This window comes from Populus trichocarpa, chromosome 15, assembly GCF_000002775.5.
Source record: "Populus trichocarpa isolate Nisqually-1 chromosome 15, P.trichocarpa_v4.1, whole genome shotgun sequence".
Taxonomy (NCBI): Eukaryota; Viridiplantae; Streptophyta; class Magnoliopsida; order Malpighiales; family Salicaceae; genus Populus; species Populus trichocarpa.
This window is the reverse complement of record NC_037299.2, coordinates 11,759,105-11,774,701: the sequence shown is the minus strand read 5'-3', so window position 1 is coordinate 11,774,701 and position 15,597 is coordinate 11,759,105. Positions and strand designations below refer to the sequence as shown.

Here is a 15,597-nt window from a genome sequence, read left to right as displayed (position 1 = left end):
TATAGAAATCTGGAAAGTTGATGTTTCCTATTGTATATAACTAATAATAGACGCATAGAAAATAAATCGCAAATTAATGATTCTCCTTTTAATTTTTCATGTTTGGTAAGATATTGGAATCAATATCATATCCCATACTTCAACATCCACATCTCCCGAAAGCGACTAACTTTATGTTCATGGGAGGATCGGATGGCACACATCATCAATCCAAGCTTATCACTCTATAGAAGATGGATGATTTGATTAATTAATCAAACTTAATGCTTGTTTGATATTGTAATACGTACAGAGTATTGTAATTCGTTAAAAGATTTATCAAAATAATTTTTTTAAATTTTATTTTATTTTTAATATATCAAAATCATAAAAAAAAAAAACATCTATACAGTATTTTGAAGCCAAACACATTTTTTAAATTCACTCTAACAATAACGAACAGAAACAAATGGTGTGTCTTAATCACTTAACTTTATAGCTATACCAAAGGAATCCGTGAAGAAGTGATGACTCCTCCAAGTCACAGCATCCATGGAAAGTTTCAATGAAAACTTACACCATGTTTCGACAAGAGAGATAAAAAGGAAGGATCCAAATGCAAGAGACGGGCAAGAGAAGCCATGGAAAGTTGGATAAGGTTGAAACCAGAAACTATGCCAATCATAAAAAGAGAGGCACAAGAATGGCCCATGTGGTGGAGCCTTGAGGATATCTACCGCACCCAACTTTTTTTAAACAATTTACATTATTTATTTAGATTTTAAATTTATTTTTTAATAATTATAAGTTTGAGTTCTCTCGTAACTACTAAAAACTTAAATAATTATTAATTTTAAAATTTATAAAATTAATCAAGATACGTATAAGACTTAGATACTTATATTATACAAAAATTACTAATGATATAGTTGTTGATTTTTCCATTTCATAAACTTTCGACCTTATCCCAATTCCCTGTAGCCTGCACGAAACGTGTGAAAAAATAAAAAAATATTCAGTGGGGCCATGGAAGAAGAGAAAATTAAATCCCATCATTATATGCTAATATATATCACTATGCTTACACTCTATAGGACCAAGAAATTCTCCGAAAATAAAGAGTTTGATACGCCACCCACCACCCTTTCAGAAACATGGTAGGTGCATTGATAAATGCAGGTCAAATTCAAAGAAAAATTTGGAGGAGATAAATAAGTTTCTCCTTGCTTAAACATGATTGGATTAACATTTTATCAGCATGTTTTATATGTCAAATTCTTTAGGGTTGGTAAGTCAAAGTAATTAACTGGGGTTAGGGTCATGCATAATTAGATCTCGAAAATGTTTATTTTAATTTTTTATATTTACTTTTTGATTTTTTTTAATTAGATTTCATAAATTTATTTGGTGTAGCTAGGTTTCTTTATCTTGGTTGGCTGGAGTTATTATTTAAACAATTTACATACTGTTTTTCAAAACAGATTAATAAGTTAAGAATTATTGATATATATATCCAGAATTTATAAATTAAATTCTCTTTTTTTCGATTTCAAGACCCTAATTTTAGGGTTTGATAAACTTTGATTCTTCTTTATACTGTTATACGTACTTTGTGTCGACACAAATAAGAAAGAAAGGAGGCAATAAATTACAATTCATCAATAGCAAAACCATAAATTGAGAAAAATAGTTCAAAACATCAACCATTTAACGTGCCCATTCAAGAAACCTTATTTGAGCATTGATCTCACAAGTAAATTAAATTAATTTCAGGAGAATCAAAGTCTTAGGATTATACCCACAAGATGAGCTATTGTTTATTAAGATATAAAGAGAGGCGATCCATGCAATATACAGGTGTGCCACACCATTAGGCACATATATATATCTCTCTCGTTTTCCTTCTGTCCTTTCTGTGGTCGATGAGCTCATTCTGTAGCTATGCCACCCCATGGTGCAGCAGGAGAAATCAAGAGCACTGCTGTAATGTTATTACAGGAACATATGCCAATCAAACAGAACCCCAAAGGGTGTTTGGATCGATTTGGCAATCCTTGAACAGTACTGATCGAGCATTCGTTCAATCTCCCCTGGAGAAGTCTGAATCCCACGGGGGCTCTCAGGCCTTGTGTTTTTCTTGTTGAAAAGTACGTGAAACCTATTAGGGCTGCAATTATGTCACTCGATTGAAATCACAAACATGCTCGCACATGCACACAGTACTCTTGATAACATGCTGTGTAAGGTAGCATGTCACTCTCCTGCTAAAGATTTATAAGCACAAGAAGGGACAAATCAATCAATCACTACAGGAACACTGTTCCACGACATTGTGGCCATTTATTTGCTTGCGGTGCAAGGTCAACAAGCCATGTTTTTGTGACCACTTCTTTTGCATTATTGACTGGCTCGAGGAGACAAATCAAAATCAAGAAAAGCTAGCTACTTGTATATTTATTCAAACAATAGTGTTTAACCAGGAGCTAGTGACCGACCAAGACTTGGAGTTCATATCTAGGATAAAAATTAATCATACGATGATGCAAGCACTTTGCTTGTGATTATGGCTAATTATTCCACGACAGTACTTCATGAGGATTCGTAGCTATGTCTTCTACACAACACAGTGCCTTTCATGTCAGGATAAAGATACATGTTAAACTTATAATAATCAGTTCTAAGTGTTGCATTCATGCATTTAAATAAATAAATCTCTATTAAAAAAAAAGGCACAGATAGATGAAAGTTACTAGGTGCAAATAAACACGCAAAAGATATAATAATCACCGAGCACACGACTTGCAATGATTTCTCAAATAAAATATATATTTAGCGTTGATTTTTATTATTATTATTTTAAGATATAACATAGTGAGATAATAAAGATAAAAATATATTTTGTTGAAAAGATAAATAATAATTTTGGAATGAGTACTTTTTATATTTTTAAAATATAAGGTATATAGAGACATCTCTCATCATATATATAATATTTTTTATTTCTAAAATATTCTAGTAAAAAACTTTTAATTTTAAAATTGTATAAGTAATACATTTAAGGATAAAAATAGTTATTATCATAATATTAAAACCCAACTTCCAGGTCGCTCGGGAATAAAACCCTAGTTACGGGTCAAAAGGGTCAAGTAACTGAGCTGATCTGAGCAACATAAAAATAAAAATAGTTATTATCATAATTTTAAAATCGACTCAGAGGTCGATCTAAGACAAAGCATGGATCATGGGTCAAGTTAATCGTTGACTCGGGCCAACATAACAATAAAAATGATTATTACCATAGTTTTAAACCTGACTCGGGAATCGACCCTGAAAAAGGCTCTAATCATGGGCTAAAAGGGTCAAACCTGATTGACCGGGTCAACTTGAGGATAAAAGTGATTATGAATATAGTTTTAAAACCTATTGGGTGAGTACTGGTTTTATAATTAGGATCATTATAAAATTATTAATTTCAAAACTCAATATAAATTAAAATAAAAAATATCTAATTATTTTTAAAATTTGTAAGTTTGTCAGTAATACATATATATATCAAGTATAAAATAAATATTTTTTTGTATTTTACTATATCCATCATAATCAAATGGGATACAAAGATAATTATTATGTTTTATATATCACTGTCAAACATATATAATTATAATTTTATTTTATTTTTTTATGTTTTTTTATATTATTTTTTATCCCGAGATAATAATTAAAATCGATGTTTTATGATTTCTCCCTCCAAACAAGAGCCCTGGGAACAAAAAAAAATAAAATAATAATAATCATAATGCATTAATTTAGCTTAACTTTAAGGAGAGAATTAATATATTTATACCGCTGTCTCTTGGAACAAGTTGAAGTGGAAGAATTTGACTTCTATGTATTTTTCTTACTGTTTAATACTGAAACATCAATTAATTGATTATTACTTTCAACAAAACTAATTAACGAGGAGTGCACGGAATACTTAACTTGTGGAGTATAAGGAGCAGTATCGAGGAAGACAATCGCTCTTCTATCGAAAGACCCATTTACTAAATCACTCAATACAGATAATTAGATTATATTTCTAAATCAATAGAGCAGTAAACTAATAAATTCTTATAATTTCAAAAAAATCCAAGATTCAATAAAAACCCTTTTGATGTCCAAGGGAATTGATTAAATATGGTTAAAAAACATTGATAAATAAGATAAAGAATAAATTGATTAAAATTAAATCATAAATTTAATATTGTTCATATACTAAAATAATTTTATTTCCAATTTAGTCACTTTTCTTTTTTTTTTTAAATCCCCCTTTTCTTATAAATCATATCTAGTGATATTTCCATGCAGTCAAATTCAAAAGGCTAACTAAAGATTATTTAATTCTCACATGCTTAAATACGATACAATCGATAATTGTTCCAAGGTTGCGTTTCAAGATTGTGAGAGAAGAATATAGAGAGGGATACTTTTTTAATCGCAATTACGTACCCACGGAATTTAAAAATTATGAAAGTGTATAGAACTGAAGTATGTAAAAAAATTATTTTAATTTAATAGGTTAAGTTTTTAAGTAAAGTTTTAATTTATATTATTCTCTAACATATTTTTTTAAATAAAAGTTATTTGATCTTGAAATTTATATAAACTCATATTACCTTAAATTTAATTTTTATCAAATAAATAGAGATGGTGAAATTTAAACTCGTGATCGTTTGATTATTAAAGCTCTGATACCATGTTAAAGAATTATCTTAATTCAATAACTTAATCTATTAAATTAAATTTTAATATATAATTTATATTATTTTCTAATAATATTCTATTCATATTGTTGTTTATATCGTTGAATGTTGATAATAACAGGTAATTTAGAGAAGACGACAAAGAAGATGAATCGGATTAAAAGAGAGGAGTCATGGACAGAAATCATTGATAGGTGAGCAGATTATGGAAATAGAAAGATTTTCAGTGATATTCTTATTAATTAAAAGATGATAGATGAGGTACGTTAATCGAGGAAGAGAAAATGTGGAGTAAATAGAAAAATGTTTTATCAACCTTTCAATGGTTAAGAAATAAAAAAAAAAAGGGTTTTTGTAAAATCTTCTTAATCTTTGAGGGGTTTATTTTATAACTGGATTGGTGTGCGCAGCCGGGTCAAATATTTTATCAAATAAAAAAAAGATATTTGGATAATAATAATGTTTTTAAAAGACTAAAAAAAAATCTAGGATTTATGATATTAATTTAAATGAGATTAATAAATTTTATTAATTTAATAATATGATTAAAATGAAAAGTCAGTAACAAAAAAAAAATGCCTATGACTTTCGAAAAAAATATATACTTGTGAATATTATAAAATAATACCTTGTTTTTAAAAAGTTTTTGTGATCTTAATTAATAAGAAAACAAAAACTGAATGACATCAAAATAACTTTATAAAGAGAAAAGTAAAAAAAATTCAAAGCTCAATTACCGATAAATTAAATAAAAAATTAATTTAAAAAAAAAACAAAAAACTTTACTTAAGTGAACATGTTAAATTCACGGCTTGGTCATGAGACCAAAAAAACCTTGCACGGAAAACAATTGAATAAAATAACAGAGGTCAACCCCCAATCAAACTAAATGAGGAAAGATAAAACATAAAAAAAAATTAAAAAAAAAACATAAAAAAATGAGTAATCCCAGGTTAACTCAATTAATCGGCAACCAGGAATATAAGATTTGGATAACTTCATAGAAAGAAAAGTGAAAAAAAAATCTCAAGGCACAGTAACATAATGTCAAAAGATGAAATTGAGAAAAAAATAAATTTTAAAAAAAAGTCTTAAAAAGATTCATCGAAACTCAACCGTTGATCCACACAAAGAGTGTGTGCGCCTTTCACTTGTTGAACGTGTCAACCACTTTTATTTTTTAAATTATATTTATATTTATTAAAAGACTGAATTGTCCTTCATTCAAATTAACTATAGCTAAAAATAACGATGAATATACAAAAAAAAACCTTTGGACATTAAGTTTATGTTTTTTTTTTAAGAGCAATGTAATTAATTTATTATGCATTCAAAATATTAAAAGACTGAAAAGCTCCTGAATCATAATTTTATTTTATTTTTATTTTTAAAAGTATTTAAATTATTTCACTGTATATCTATAATGTTAAATGTTCAATATAATAACAAATTATAAACCCTATAAAAAAATCATTTTACTTTCAATAACTAATTAAATGATTTTATTTAAGAATAATAAAATAATTATTTTACTATTTCAATCTACATTAAACTAATATCCTGGTTACGTTTAAAGACAAATCTCTTTTAGCATTTGCTTTAATATCTTCCTAGGATTTCCCGATACATTAAAAGAATCATTACAATTTACCCTTATCCAGAACCTAGGATAGCTACCTAGGATTCATCTCTGTGTTTTTGGTGTTAATGAAAGGGATTAGTTTTCTACCAACTCCATAAGCTTTAGACCTTATCCAGAACCTTCATCGATCATCCAATTTGAGAAGTGAGAAAATCACTTCTCTCCTGTTTTTTTAATGTCCCTACACATAAAATATCCGAGGCTTAGCTTGATTTGCAAAACTTTCCTCGACTGAGTCTCCCTTGCATCTGCAAACAACAACATATCATCTGCAAATAATAAAGGAGAGACTTCCGGTTCCTTTCTGCAAACTCTAAATGGCTTCCAGGAACCGCCCCCCCTCCCTGCAAATTAGCCACGACAGCCTTTCTTAGCTTAAAACAAAAATATTAGGTGAAATAGGATATCCCTGTCTGACATACCTCGAGTAGGAAGGAACTTGGCTGTAGCTTTCCCATTCCATAGAACGCTAAGTGTGACGCCGCCGTCTCAATACATCTCATGATAAGATTTGCCATATGTTGCGGTAATGAGCCTTCTCCAAGTCTACTTTGATCGCCATTAATCCTTTACGATCTTTCATATCATGCATGGAGTGAATCTCCTCCTGCGCCACTATGATATTATCTACAATTTGTCGTCCCGGGATAAACCTACTTTGATATTCAGAAATCAAAATCGGCATCAGGAGCTTAAGCTGATTCACCAACACTTTAGCTACAACTTTGAAGATGACATCGCATAGCCCTATTGGTCGAAACTAATGTATAAATTAAGGCCTTGGACTCTTCGGAATTAACACCAGACAAGAATGATTGATCACCTCCAAAATATCATTTTCATCATCAAAAGCTTCCCGAATAAACTTGCATTCTTCAGAGCCAGCTATGTTCCCTTGGATCTGATAGAAAATGGGTTGAAAACCATCTAGACCCGGAGCTTTCAGAGGTTTCCTCTCTTGTAAACAGCTTCTCATAATACTCGTCGGTAGCCGTGATCCCTTCCGACTCAACTAACTAGCTAGGTTAATTAAGTTTATTGTTTAGCACGATCAGAAAGGAATAAATGTAATATATGGGATTGAATCTTGCTCACATGAAAAAAATATATAAGAAATGAAAGAGATTCAAGAAAATAATTTTAAAAAAATCAACCGACTGTATTGAATTAACACACATCTAAGCTACATTTGCTTTACTTCTTCATATGATGTTTAAGGAAAAACAAAAGGGATTTCTGTATTTATTGATCAAATTTCTTATATTATGTTTATTTAATTATATAAAAAAAGAATATCATGTTTATATATCTGGTAATCAATGTAATAAATAAATTATCTACATAATATGTCGTATTTTGATTTTCAAGAAGTTGATTTGTATATATAAGTGATAGAATGTGCTATATTTTATCAGCTAGCAGACCAACATGTCGGTCATACACCAAACAAGAAAAATAAATCACAATTAACATAAAGAACTGGCAGCACATGCTGGCCTGTCAATTATTTTCTTTCAATTTTCATCAAGATTAATGTGATCATTAATAAAAATCAGTAATTATTTATCTGATTATCTCTACATGCTGCCTATATAGTTATTCCTTACATATTTTTTTGGTAAAAATTACATAAAACTATACTCATCATTAATTCTAAGATTTTGTTATTCCAAAATGTAGAAAATTAATAAAAATAATTAATGTATATATAAATAACGAAATTGAAATTCTTAGAAAAACATATCCTGAAGATTTTGAAATACTAACATACTTAATGGGATTAGATTCGGAATTTTATTATTTCTCTTTCGATTAGTGAAAAACCAACTCACGGGATCAGATTTCGAATCCATTCCTCTTACCTTTTTTTTTTTTTTTTTGCTCGAATTTCAATAGGCAAACGCATCAATGCCTTTGCACTCGATGGCAGTCACTCGTTAAACAAAGGCATCTGCATTCCAGCACCCCAAACCAAACACACTAGCTTTTACCGCTTATTTGTCTTTTCCCCGAACCCTATGCGTAGCTTCCCCTGGCTGTGGCCTGCAATGGGGCCGCTTTGACCACCACTTCCCATGCCCACCGTCCATCATTGCCCTTTTCCTTTTCCTTTTTCTTCTTTTACCAGAAAATAGTGTAAAATACTATGTTTTTCAGGTTGAAACATGTTTTAAAAAGCTCTCAGAACTGTATCTTTATCAAAATCGATTTTTTTCTTCTTACAAATCAGAAGTTTTTTTTGTAATTAGGCTATCGCCAAATTTAATTTCTTCCTAAAAGTAGAAAGTCATATTGCGTATTTTTTCTTGTTCGGGAACTCTCTTTTTTTTTTTGAAAAAAGAAAATATTAAAGTAATGCTATTTTTACATAATTTTCTTATAGAATTCACTTAATAAAAAAAATATCAATCATTGGATGGGTATATATGTCACACATTAAATAAGTGGATTTTGTTCTAAACTTTCACAAATATTCCAATTATTGATATTTTTCTACAAGTGAATTCTAAAAAAGAATTATGTAAAAATAGAATTATTTTAAATATTATTCACAAATAAAACATTTATTTCAAATATATAACACAGTAACAAAACTCTTAAACTTCAATTTTTGCATATATATTTTTTTTATTTGCATTAATTATGAATTTAATAACCATAAAGTAAAATTTCAATAACATTTAATCATGTCAGAGTAAGATACTTCATAGTTATATTGAAGATAGGGGGTAATATATACAGTCTACTAATAAAAATATATAACACCATTAAGAGAACCTCTTCAAATAGCTAATAATAGGATTTTTAACTTTATATCTTAAACTAGATATTGCGCATGATCAGTCCTCTAATTACCAACTGAATCGTGCTTAAAATTTATGATCCATTGCTTGTAGGGCAACTAAATGGTGTTCTAGTGGACAGCAAATAATTAAGAATAGCCGGTGAGAAATTTAGAAATTGTCAACTACTATATTAGCTTTTCCAGAGACATTTAATTTATTTGACAGAAAATGGACCCCATTTCAAAAATCGCTTTGTTTGCTTGTGCCTCCATGACTCCATCGATCTCTTTTGCATGATGAGCCCCTTATAAACGAGCCAACAATTGAAACGTCTCGTTGATACCACAATCAGGTGACAGTACCGCGCCCAGCTTTCCAAATCTCAAGTTTCAGTAATATGGTCACGGCTCAAAGGAAAAGATTACGTAAAATCTCTGAGAAACCTGATCTCTTTGATCAGTTACCGGACGATCTTGTTCTTTATATTCTTTTCAAGCTTAGCTCTTCTGCCTCCTGCCCTTCAGATTTTATAAACATTCTTATCACGTAAGTCTAGTTTTTGTAGATTTATTGCTGTTATGGTTGGTGGGTTTTTGTTCCAATGTTTGACGTGTTATACTTTGAACATGTATGTTCTCAACAGATGTAAAAGATTAAAGCAGCTTGCTCTTGATCCTTTGGTTTTGTCGAAAGTTGGAGTTAAAACGTTCGCCGTGAAAGCAGAACGTTGGTCGGATTCGGCTCACCAGTTTTTAAAACAGTGTGTTAACGCAGGCAACAGAGAAGCCTTGTACACTCTAGGAATGGTCAGTGTATATTATATTTGTATTGAAAGTTTCAAGTTTCTCTCTTTGAAAGACGGCCAATATTATATTTTTGACCCATAAAGATTGAAAGTCTCAAGTTTTTGGTGTTTTTAGATCCGATTTTATTGCTTACAAAACCGAGGAAGTGGAGCGTCTTTAATGGCAAAAGCTGCTATCAAATCTCACGCCTCGGCCCTTTATTCTCTCGCGGTTATTCAATTTAACGGTAGTGGAGGCTCCAAGAATGATAAAAATCTCCGAGCCGGCGTGGCTTTATGTGCTCGAGCCGCTGTTCTGGGTCATATTGATGCGCTTCGGGAGCTCGGCCATTGCCTTCAAGATGGTTACGGCGTCCCTCAAGATATTGTTCAGGGGCGTCGGTTTTTAGTCCAGGCTAATGCAAAGGAGCTTGCATTATCCTTACGGTCCATGTTAACATGGAAACCCCAACAACAACATGTCGACGAACAACAAAATCTCCACTACGCTTGTTCGGTAATGGGTACTGCTATCACTGGATGTCCATTGCTAAGTGATTTTGGATGTAACGTGCCCGCTCGAGAGGTGCATCCGGTGAACGAGTTTTTGAAAGAGTGGTTCGAGTCGAGACCTGGGATGCTGGATCACGGTTTGAGGCTGTGTTCTCATAGTGGGTGTGGGAGACCCGAGACAAGGCCACGTGAGTTTCGCCGGTGTTCGGTTTGTGGCACTGTAAATTATTGTTCAAGAGGATGTCAAGCACTTGATTGGAAGCTGAGGCATAAAGTGGAATGTGTACCGATGGAGCAATGGCAAGGAGTTTTGGAAGATGGTGGAGATAATGGAATTGGAGGAATGGTGGAGATCGAGGAAGGTGAAGATGTGGCTCTTGTTGAATGATAAAGATTTGATGCATATTATGAAAAGGAAATGTTGCCCTTTGGAATCGGGAATTCTTGATTGTAACTCTCTCTCTCTCTCTCTCTCTCTCTCTCTCTCTCTCTCTCTATATATATATATATATATATATATATATGCATTTTATCTATGTACATATGAATATAATTGTTGAGTTTGAAGTAAAAGAAATATTTAAATGGCATGAATATAATTGTTTCAAATCTTAAAGTATAGTTTTGAAATCTGCCAAGCTCGGTAAGTCGATCCGGGATCTGACCGACTCGAAGCTAGAACTGGGTAGAGTTGAAGAAAAAACAGGGAAAAAAAAAACTCAGTGTGACCCGGCGATCCGGTTGCAAACCCGTTAACTTTTATTTTTTTTTTACTAAAATGATGTCATTTTAATTTAAAAAACACTGACCCAATCAATTTGGTGATCCGATCAAAACCCAAAACCCAGATACCTGATTAAAATCCAGAACCCGAATCTTGAAACGTGTCTTAAAACTATATCTATGTCTCAAAGACAGTTCCCATTTGATTCTGTTGCTAAAATATAACATGAATAGTATTTTTAACCTTTATAAAAATGACAATAATTTAGAAAGAAGAAACAGAATCTGAAAGATAGATATATAGATAGATATCAGAAGAAAAGGTTGTCAGGAAAAACGTCATCCTAACCTTTTCATAAGTTATTACTATAATGTTTTTTTTTTTTTTTGGGTTAGAATCTCGACTAATATAACTCTTACTCGAATAATATATTTATAAAAACTTTATTTCTCATGTTTTTTACTCTTTAAATCAATCTCGGATAGTAACATAAAAAGCAACTGGTCAGAAAAGGCAAAACAATTGTTTTTTATAAGAATTAAGGGATAATATAGCTATTTCAAGTAGTTATTTATTATTATTATTATTATTCAAGTAATTTATAACTTTATATAAAATCCCGAATTCCTTAGATTTTTGTATTGGTTATTTTATTGTTATTGTCTTACATTATTTTTCTTATTTTTTTTTATACACACTGATTAATAACATCTTTTTTAAGGTTTAAAGGAGTTTTAATTAATAAATATATTAAAAATAATATAAAACACATCTTAAAATTTCATTTAACAACTTAAATTACTAGGTTGAATTGATTACTTGATAATATTATCCATATCATATATATTATTAATTTATATTGATGCCACATTTCTTAAGAAAATATTTAGGTAACATGCATGTAATTGAAAAAACTATTTAAAATAAAATAAAAATAATATTTATAATAACATAAAGTTAAGTGGCAATTATTGTTTGAAATCTTAAGAGATGATTTAAAGTATGTCTCCAGGTATACATATGTGCCAAGAAACTGATATTCTACCAGAATCAAAGAATACTACAACTATCTCGAGGACGTCGCAATCCACGGATGGCTTGCCGACGGTCCAGTCAATTTTCGGGGTCGGAGCTCTTGGTTTTAATTGATTCAAACCAAATATTTGACAAAAAAGAAGGAGGAGAAGGAGGAGGTAATTGCAGAATTATTGCCTGGACATTCTTAATGCGGTGCATGATGTTAACTTCAAATCAATTAAACAGGGTGGAACCATCAATCATGTCGTCCGAAATGGTTTGGATTAATTATTGCCATCTAACTTCCTCAGCCTAGCATTAAATTGTCATGAGAGGTTGACAAAAAGAGGGCCCAAAGTTGTGTGAAAGTTACCGGCCGAGAAGATGTGCACAATACGCCTATGGCCTCAGAGACAGCCTTGACATTTTTATTTAAAGGGTGAAAATCACTCAGGGTAAAAACATTGATTCCCATTCTTTCTCCGTGGGAATAATGCAAAGGCATGTCAATTTTTAGAATTGTTGTTGTCTTTTTGTGACCCCACAAAAAAATTTTTTTAAAAAAATCAAAAATACAAGAGGATAAATACGCATTGAAAAAGACAAGAAGATTTCTCAAGTTGGGTATGGAGGACCGAAATGACAAGTTGAAAGATCATAATATACAAGATTGACAAAATAGCAACCCAGTTATGATTGACAAAAGACTCATTCGGTGAAAATATTTTTATTTTGGGTAAAGAAATATAATTTGGATGAGTAAGTACTCAATGAGGATTTTGGAAGGCTTAATCAATTTTATTAAGGACTTGATTGCAAGGAAAATCAATTTTTTAGAGTCAATTTGAGTTTAATTGGAATAAATTGAAGTTTGGGGGACTGAAATTGGAATCTGTGAAGTTTAATTGATCAAACCAGGAGCTTAATTGTAAAAATTTAAAGTTTAATAGCAAATTAGGGGTTTGATTGAAGAAATTCAAAACCAATAACCAAATTGTTAAAGACACGAGACTTCAAGGGATGAAATTGGCTAAATTTTGCTTTCTTGAGTGCAAATAAATGATATGAAAACCTATGACCAAATCGTTAAAGACACGAGACTTCAAGAGCTGAAATTGGCCAAATTAGAGGCCAAATTGAAGAAAATTTAAAGTTTGATGTCAATTTAGGGTTCAAATGCACAAATCAAAAACCAAATACTAAGATGAAAATGACATTAAACTTTGTTGTTGATGATTGAATTTAGCAAGGGTGAATTTGTCTGTTTCATTTGCTAATATTTTTTTGAAGAGGTTTTTGGATTAAGGGGTTGTTTGGCAAACACACCTTTAGATTTATTTTGACTACATTGTTTTTGAATAAAAATGAGTTTTGCCAAACAGACCTCGGGTAAATTTCAAAAAAAAAAACCAACCAAATATTATTTGTAAGTCCCTCACACCTTTTTTCAATATTTTCACTTAATATCAGGATTGTATACTTACACTGTAACATGTGGGTTTAATATTGAAATACATGTTTTCCACCAAAATTTCAAAAAAATTAAAAAATTAAAAAAATCTTCTCATTTAAAAACTATAAAAATGGTTTTATTTGGTATGCATATGGTGAAGCCTCACAAAAAATAATAAAAAATCATATTTTAAAAACATATATATACAGTGAGTTTTAACATTTTTTTTTATATACAAAAATATGTTCTTATAAGAATTCTCATAATTACATGCTGATATTCAAATATCATAAGTTGGTTATAAAATTCTCAGAATTATTTTGAATGTTCATCAATTTTAATTAAGAGTATTTTTCACCGCAATACATGAGTGGTGGAAAACTCTTTCGTCTTTCATCATAATTAAACTTGTCAAGGCATCTACATTGGCCCTTCCTATAAGAATTTATTTGGGCGCACGTGTCGATAATAAATTCAAAATGACATATTTATTCATAGGAGTAATTTTTTTCCCGAGCCATAGACTAACTATCGGTTAGAAACTCATCAAGACCTTTAAATCATATGAAGACCACACAATGCAGTTTATCTCAGGTAAGGTGCGCTAGGGGTGCTAATACCTTTCATAACCACAACCAGTCCCTTGCCCAAGAATTTCTGATAAGACCAATACACCCGGATCTCCTAGTGACCTTGAACCAAAAAAATAGATGGCGACTCTTTAACCCCAACACAACTCGCTCATGTGCGACAGAAATGTATCTGGGTTGTTCAGAATTAGAAAAATATTTAATTTAATTTGCAGCATGACCGAGTCAACTGCTTTAATTTATATAGCAGCGGTTATTTATTAATACATGCTTGATGTTGTAGTGAACAATACTTTTAAAAAACATTTTTTATTTAAAAATACATTAAAATATTTTTTCATATTTTTTTTTTTAACATCAACACTTAAAAAAACACTAAAATTCATTAATTTAATGTCGTTTTCACATTAACCATACTTTTAAAAAGCATCTAGAAGGAAAAGATAGACAAAGCCATGGGTATTAAACCTGATCTAGAGACGACATGTGTCATTTAAAAAAACCAATCAATTTTTACCCAGATCAATTGAATCACAGATCAATACGTGTTTATATCAGGACACCGTACTAACCTTTTGAATTTATTATGAAACACAGCACCGGCGAGGTTTTCACCTTGATAAATTCTTGTTTGAATTCACCTTAACTAACGCTTTCTTGGTGCTTTGTGGCCGGAAATCTAAAAGCCAACGATATGTTCTTCGTAATCAACATTTTTTTTCCTGGAATTTCCAAAAGTCGACGCGTACATGTTAGAAAAAGCTCCTGCATATCTAATTTCTCGGTGTGGAGAAGAGATTCAATTCACGAGATGAATTCTTTTCTTGCAAACAAACATAACTTTGTTATTTTCTTTGTGTTTTATCAGGATTTTGGGACTGTCCTCCACTTTGCAATAAGTTGGGTCGTTGGGCAAAAGGCCAAGAGATACGAACGAAATTTCTGGCCCACCACTTTCTCGAAACATGAAAATCCAATTCTGAGACATATGTCTGGCTGAAAGCCTGTCCAGATCCAAGCTAGACTAGTATTTATTAAAAATAATTTGGGTTTATGAGGTTACAGTATTGTCTACAGTGAAAATACTATATATCTATAGTATATAATATGATTCACAGTACAATAATTTTACATCCATAGTAAATATAAGTGTTTTTTCCATACATTTTAAAATATAATATAATATTTAAGTTTTGAGTATGATGTAATACAAAGTGCTCCATGCAATGCATTACATACTTTAATTTTGACTAGGGTAAATTGATCCCTCTAGCCCCCCGTGACTTCAATCTTTTTATTTTTATTAATATGAATATTCGGGTCAGCTTATATGTACATCGACTAATCCCACGAGCCCTGAAGTTAAC

At 30.9% G+C, this 15,597-nt stretch overlaps 1 protein-coding gene across 1 annotated transcript; it reads left to right on the top strand.

Annotated features, from left to right (window-relative positions):
• Positions 1 to 9,441: 9,441 nt before the first annotated feature.
• On the top strand, positions 9,442 to 10,900 carry LOC7454717 (F-box protein At5g50450). The gene is made up of 3 exons (XM_002322221.4): positions 9,442 to 9,695; positions 9,793 to 9,955; positions 10,070 to 10,900. Exons 1-3 carry the CDS (start codon positions 9,547 to 9,549, stop codon positions 10,832 to 10,834), a joined length of 1,077 nt encoding a protein of 358 aa, XP_002322257.1. The 5' UTR covers positions 9,442 to 9,546; the 3' UTR covers positions 10,835 to 10,900.
• The last annotated feature ends 4,697 nt before the right edge of the window (positions 10,901 to 15,597 follow it).

Excerpts from the sequence above, each read along its gene's own strand:
- LOC7454717 (XM_002322221.4), top strand. The coding sequence starts at position 9,547 with ATGGTCACGGCTCAAAGGAAAAGATTACGTAAAATCTCTGAGAAACCT. Across the intron at positions 9,696-9,792 it reads TTTATAAACATTCTTATCAC|ATGTAAAAGATTAAAGCAGC; the intron begins GTAAGTCTAGTT and ends TGTTCTCAACAG. Across the intron at positions 9,956-10,069 it reads CCTTGTACACTCTAGGAATG|ATCCGATTTTATTGCTTACA; the intron begins GTCAGTGTATAT and ends TGGTGTTTTTAG.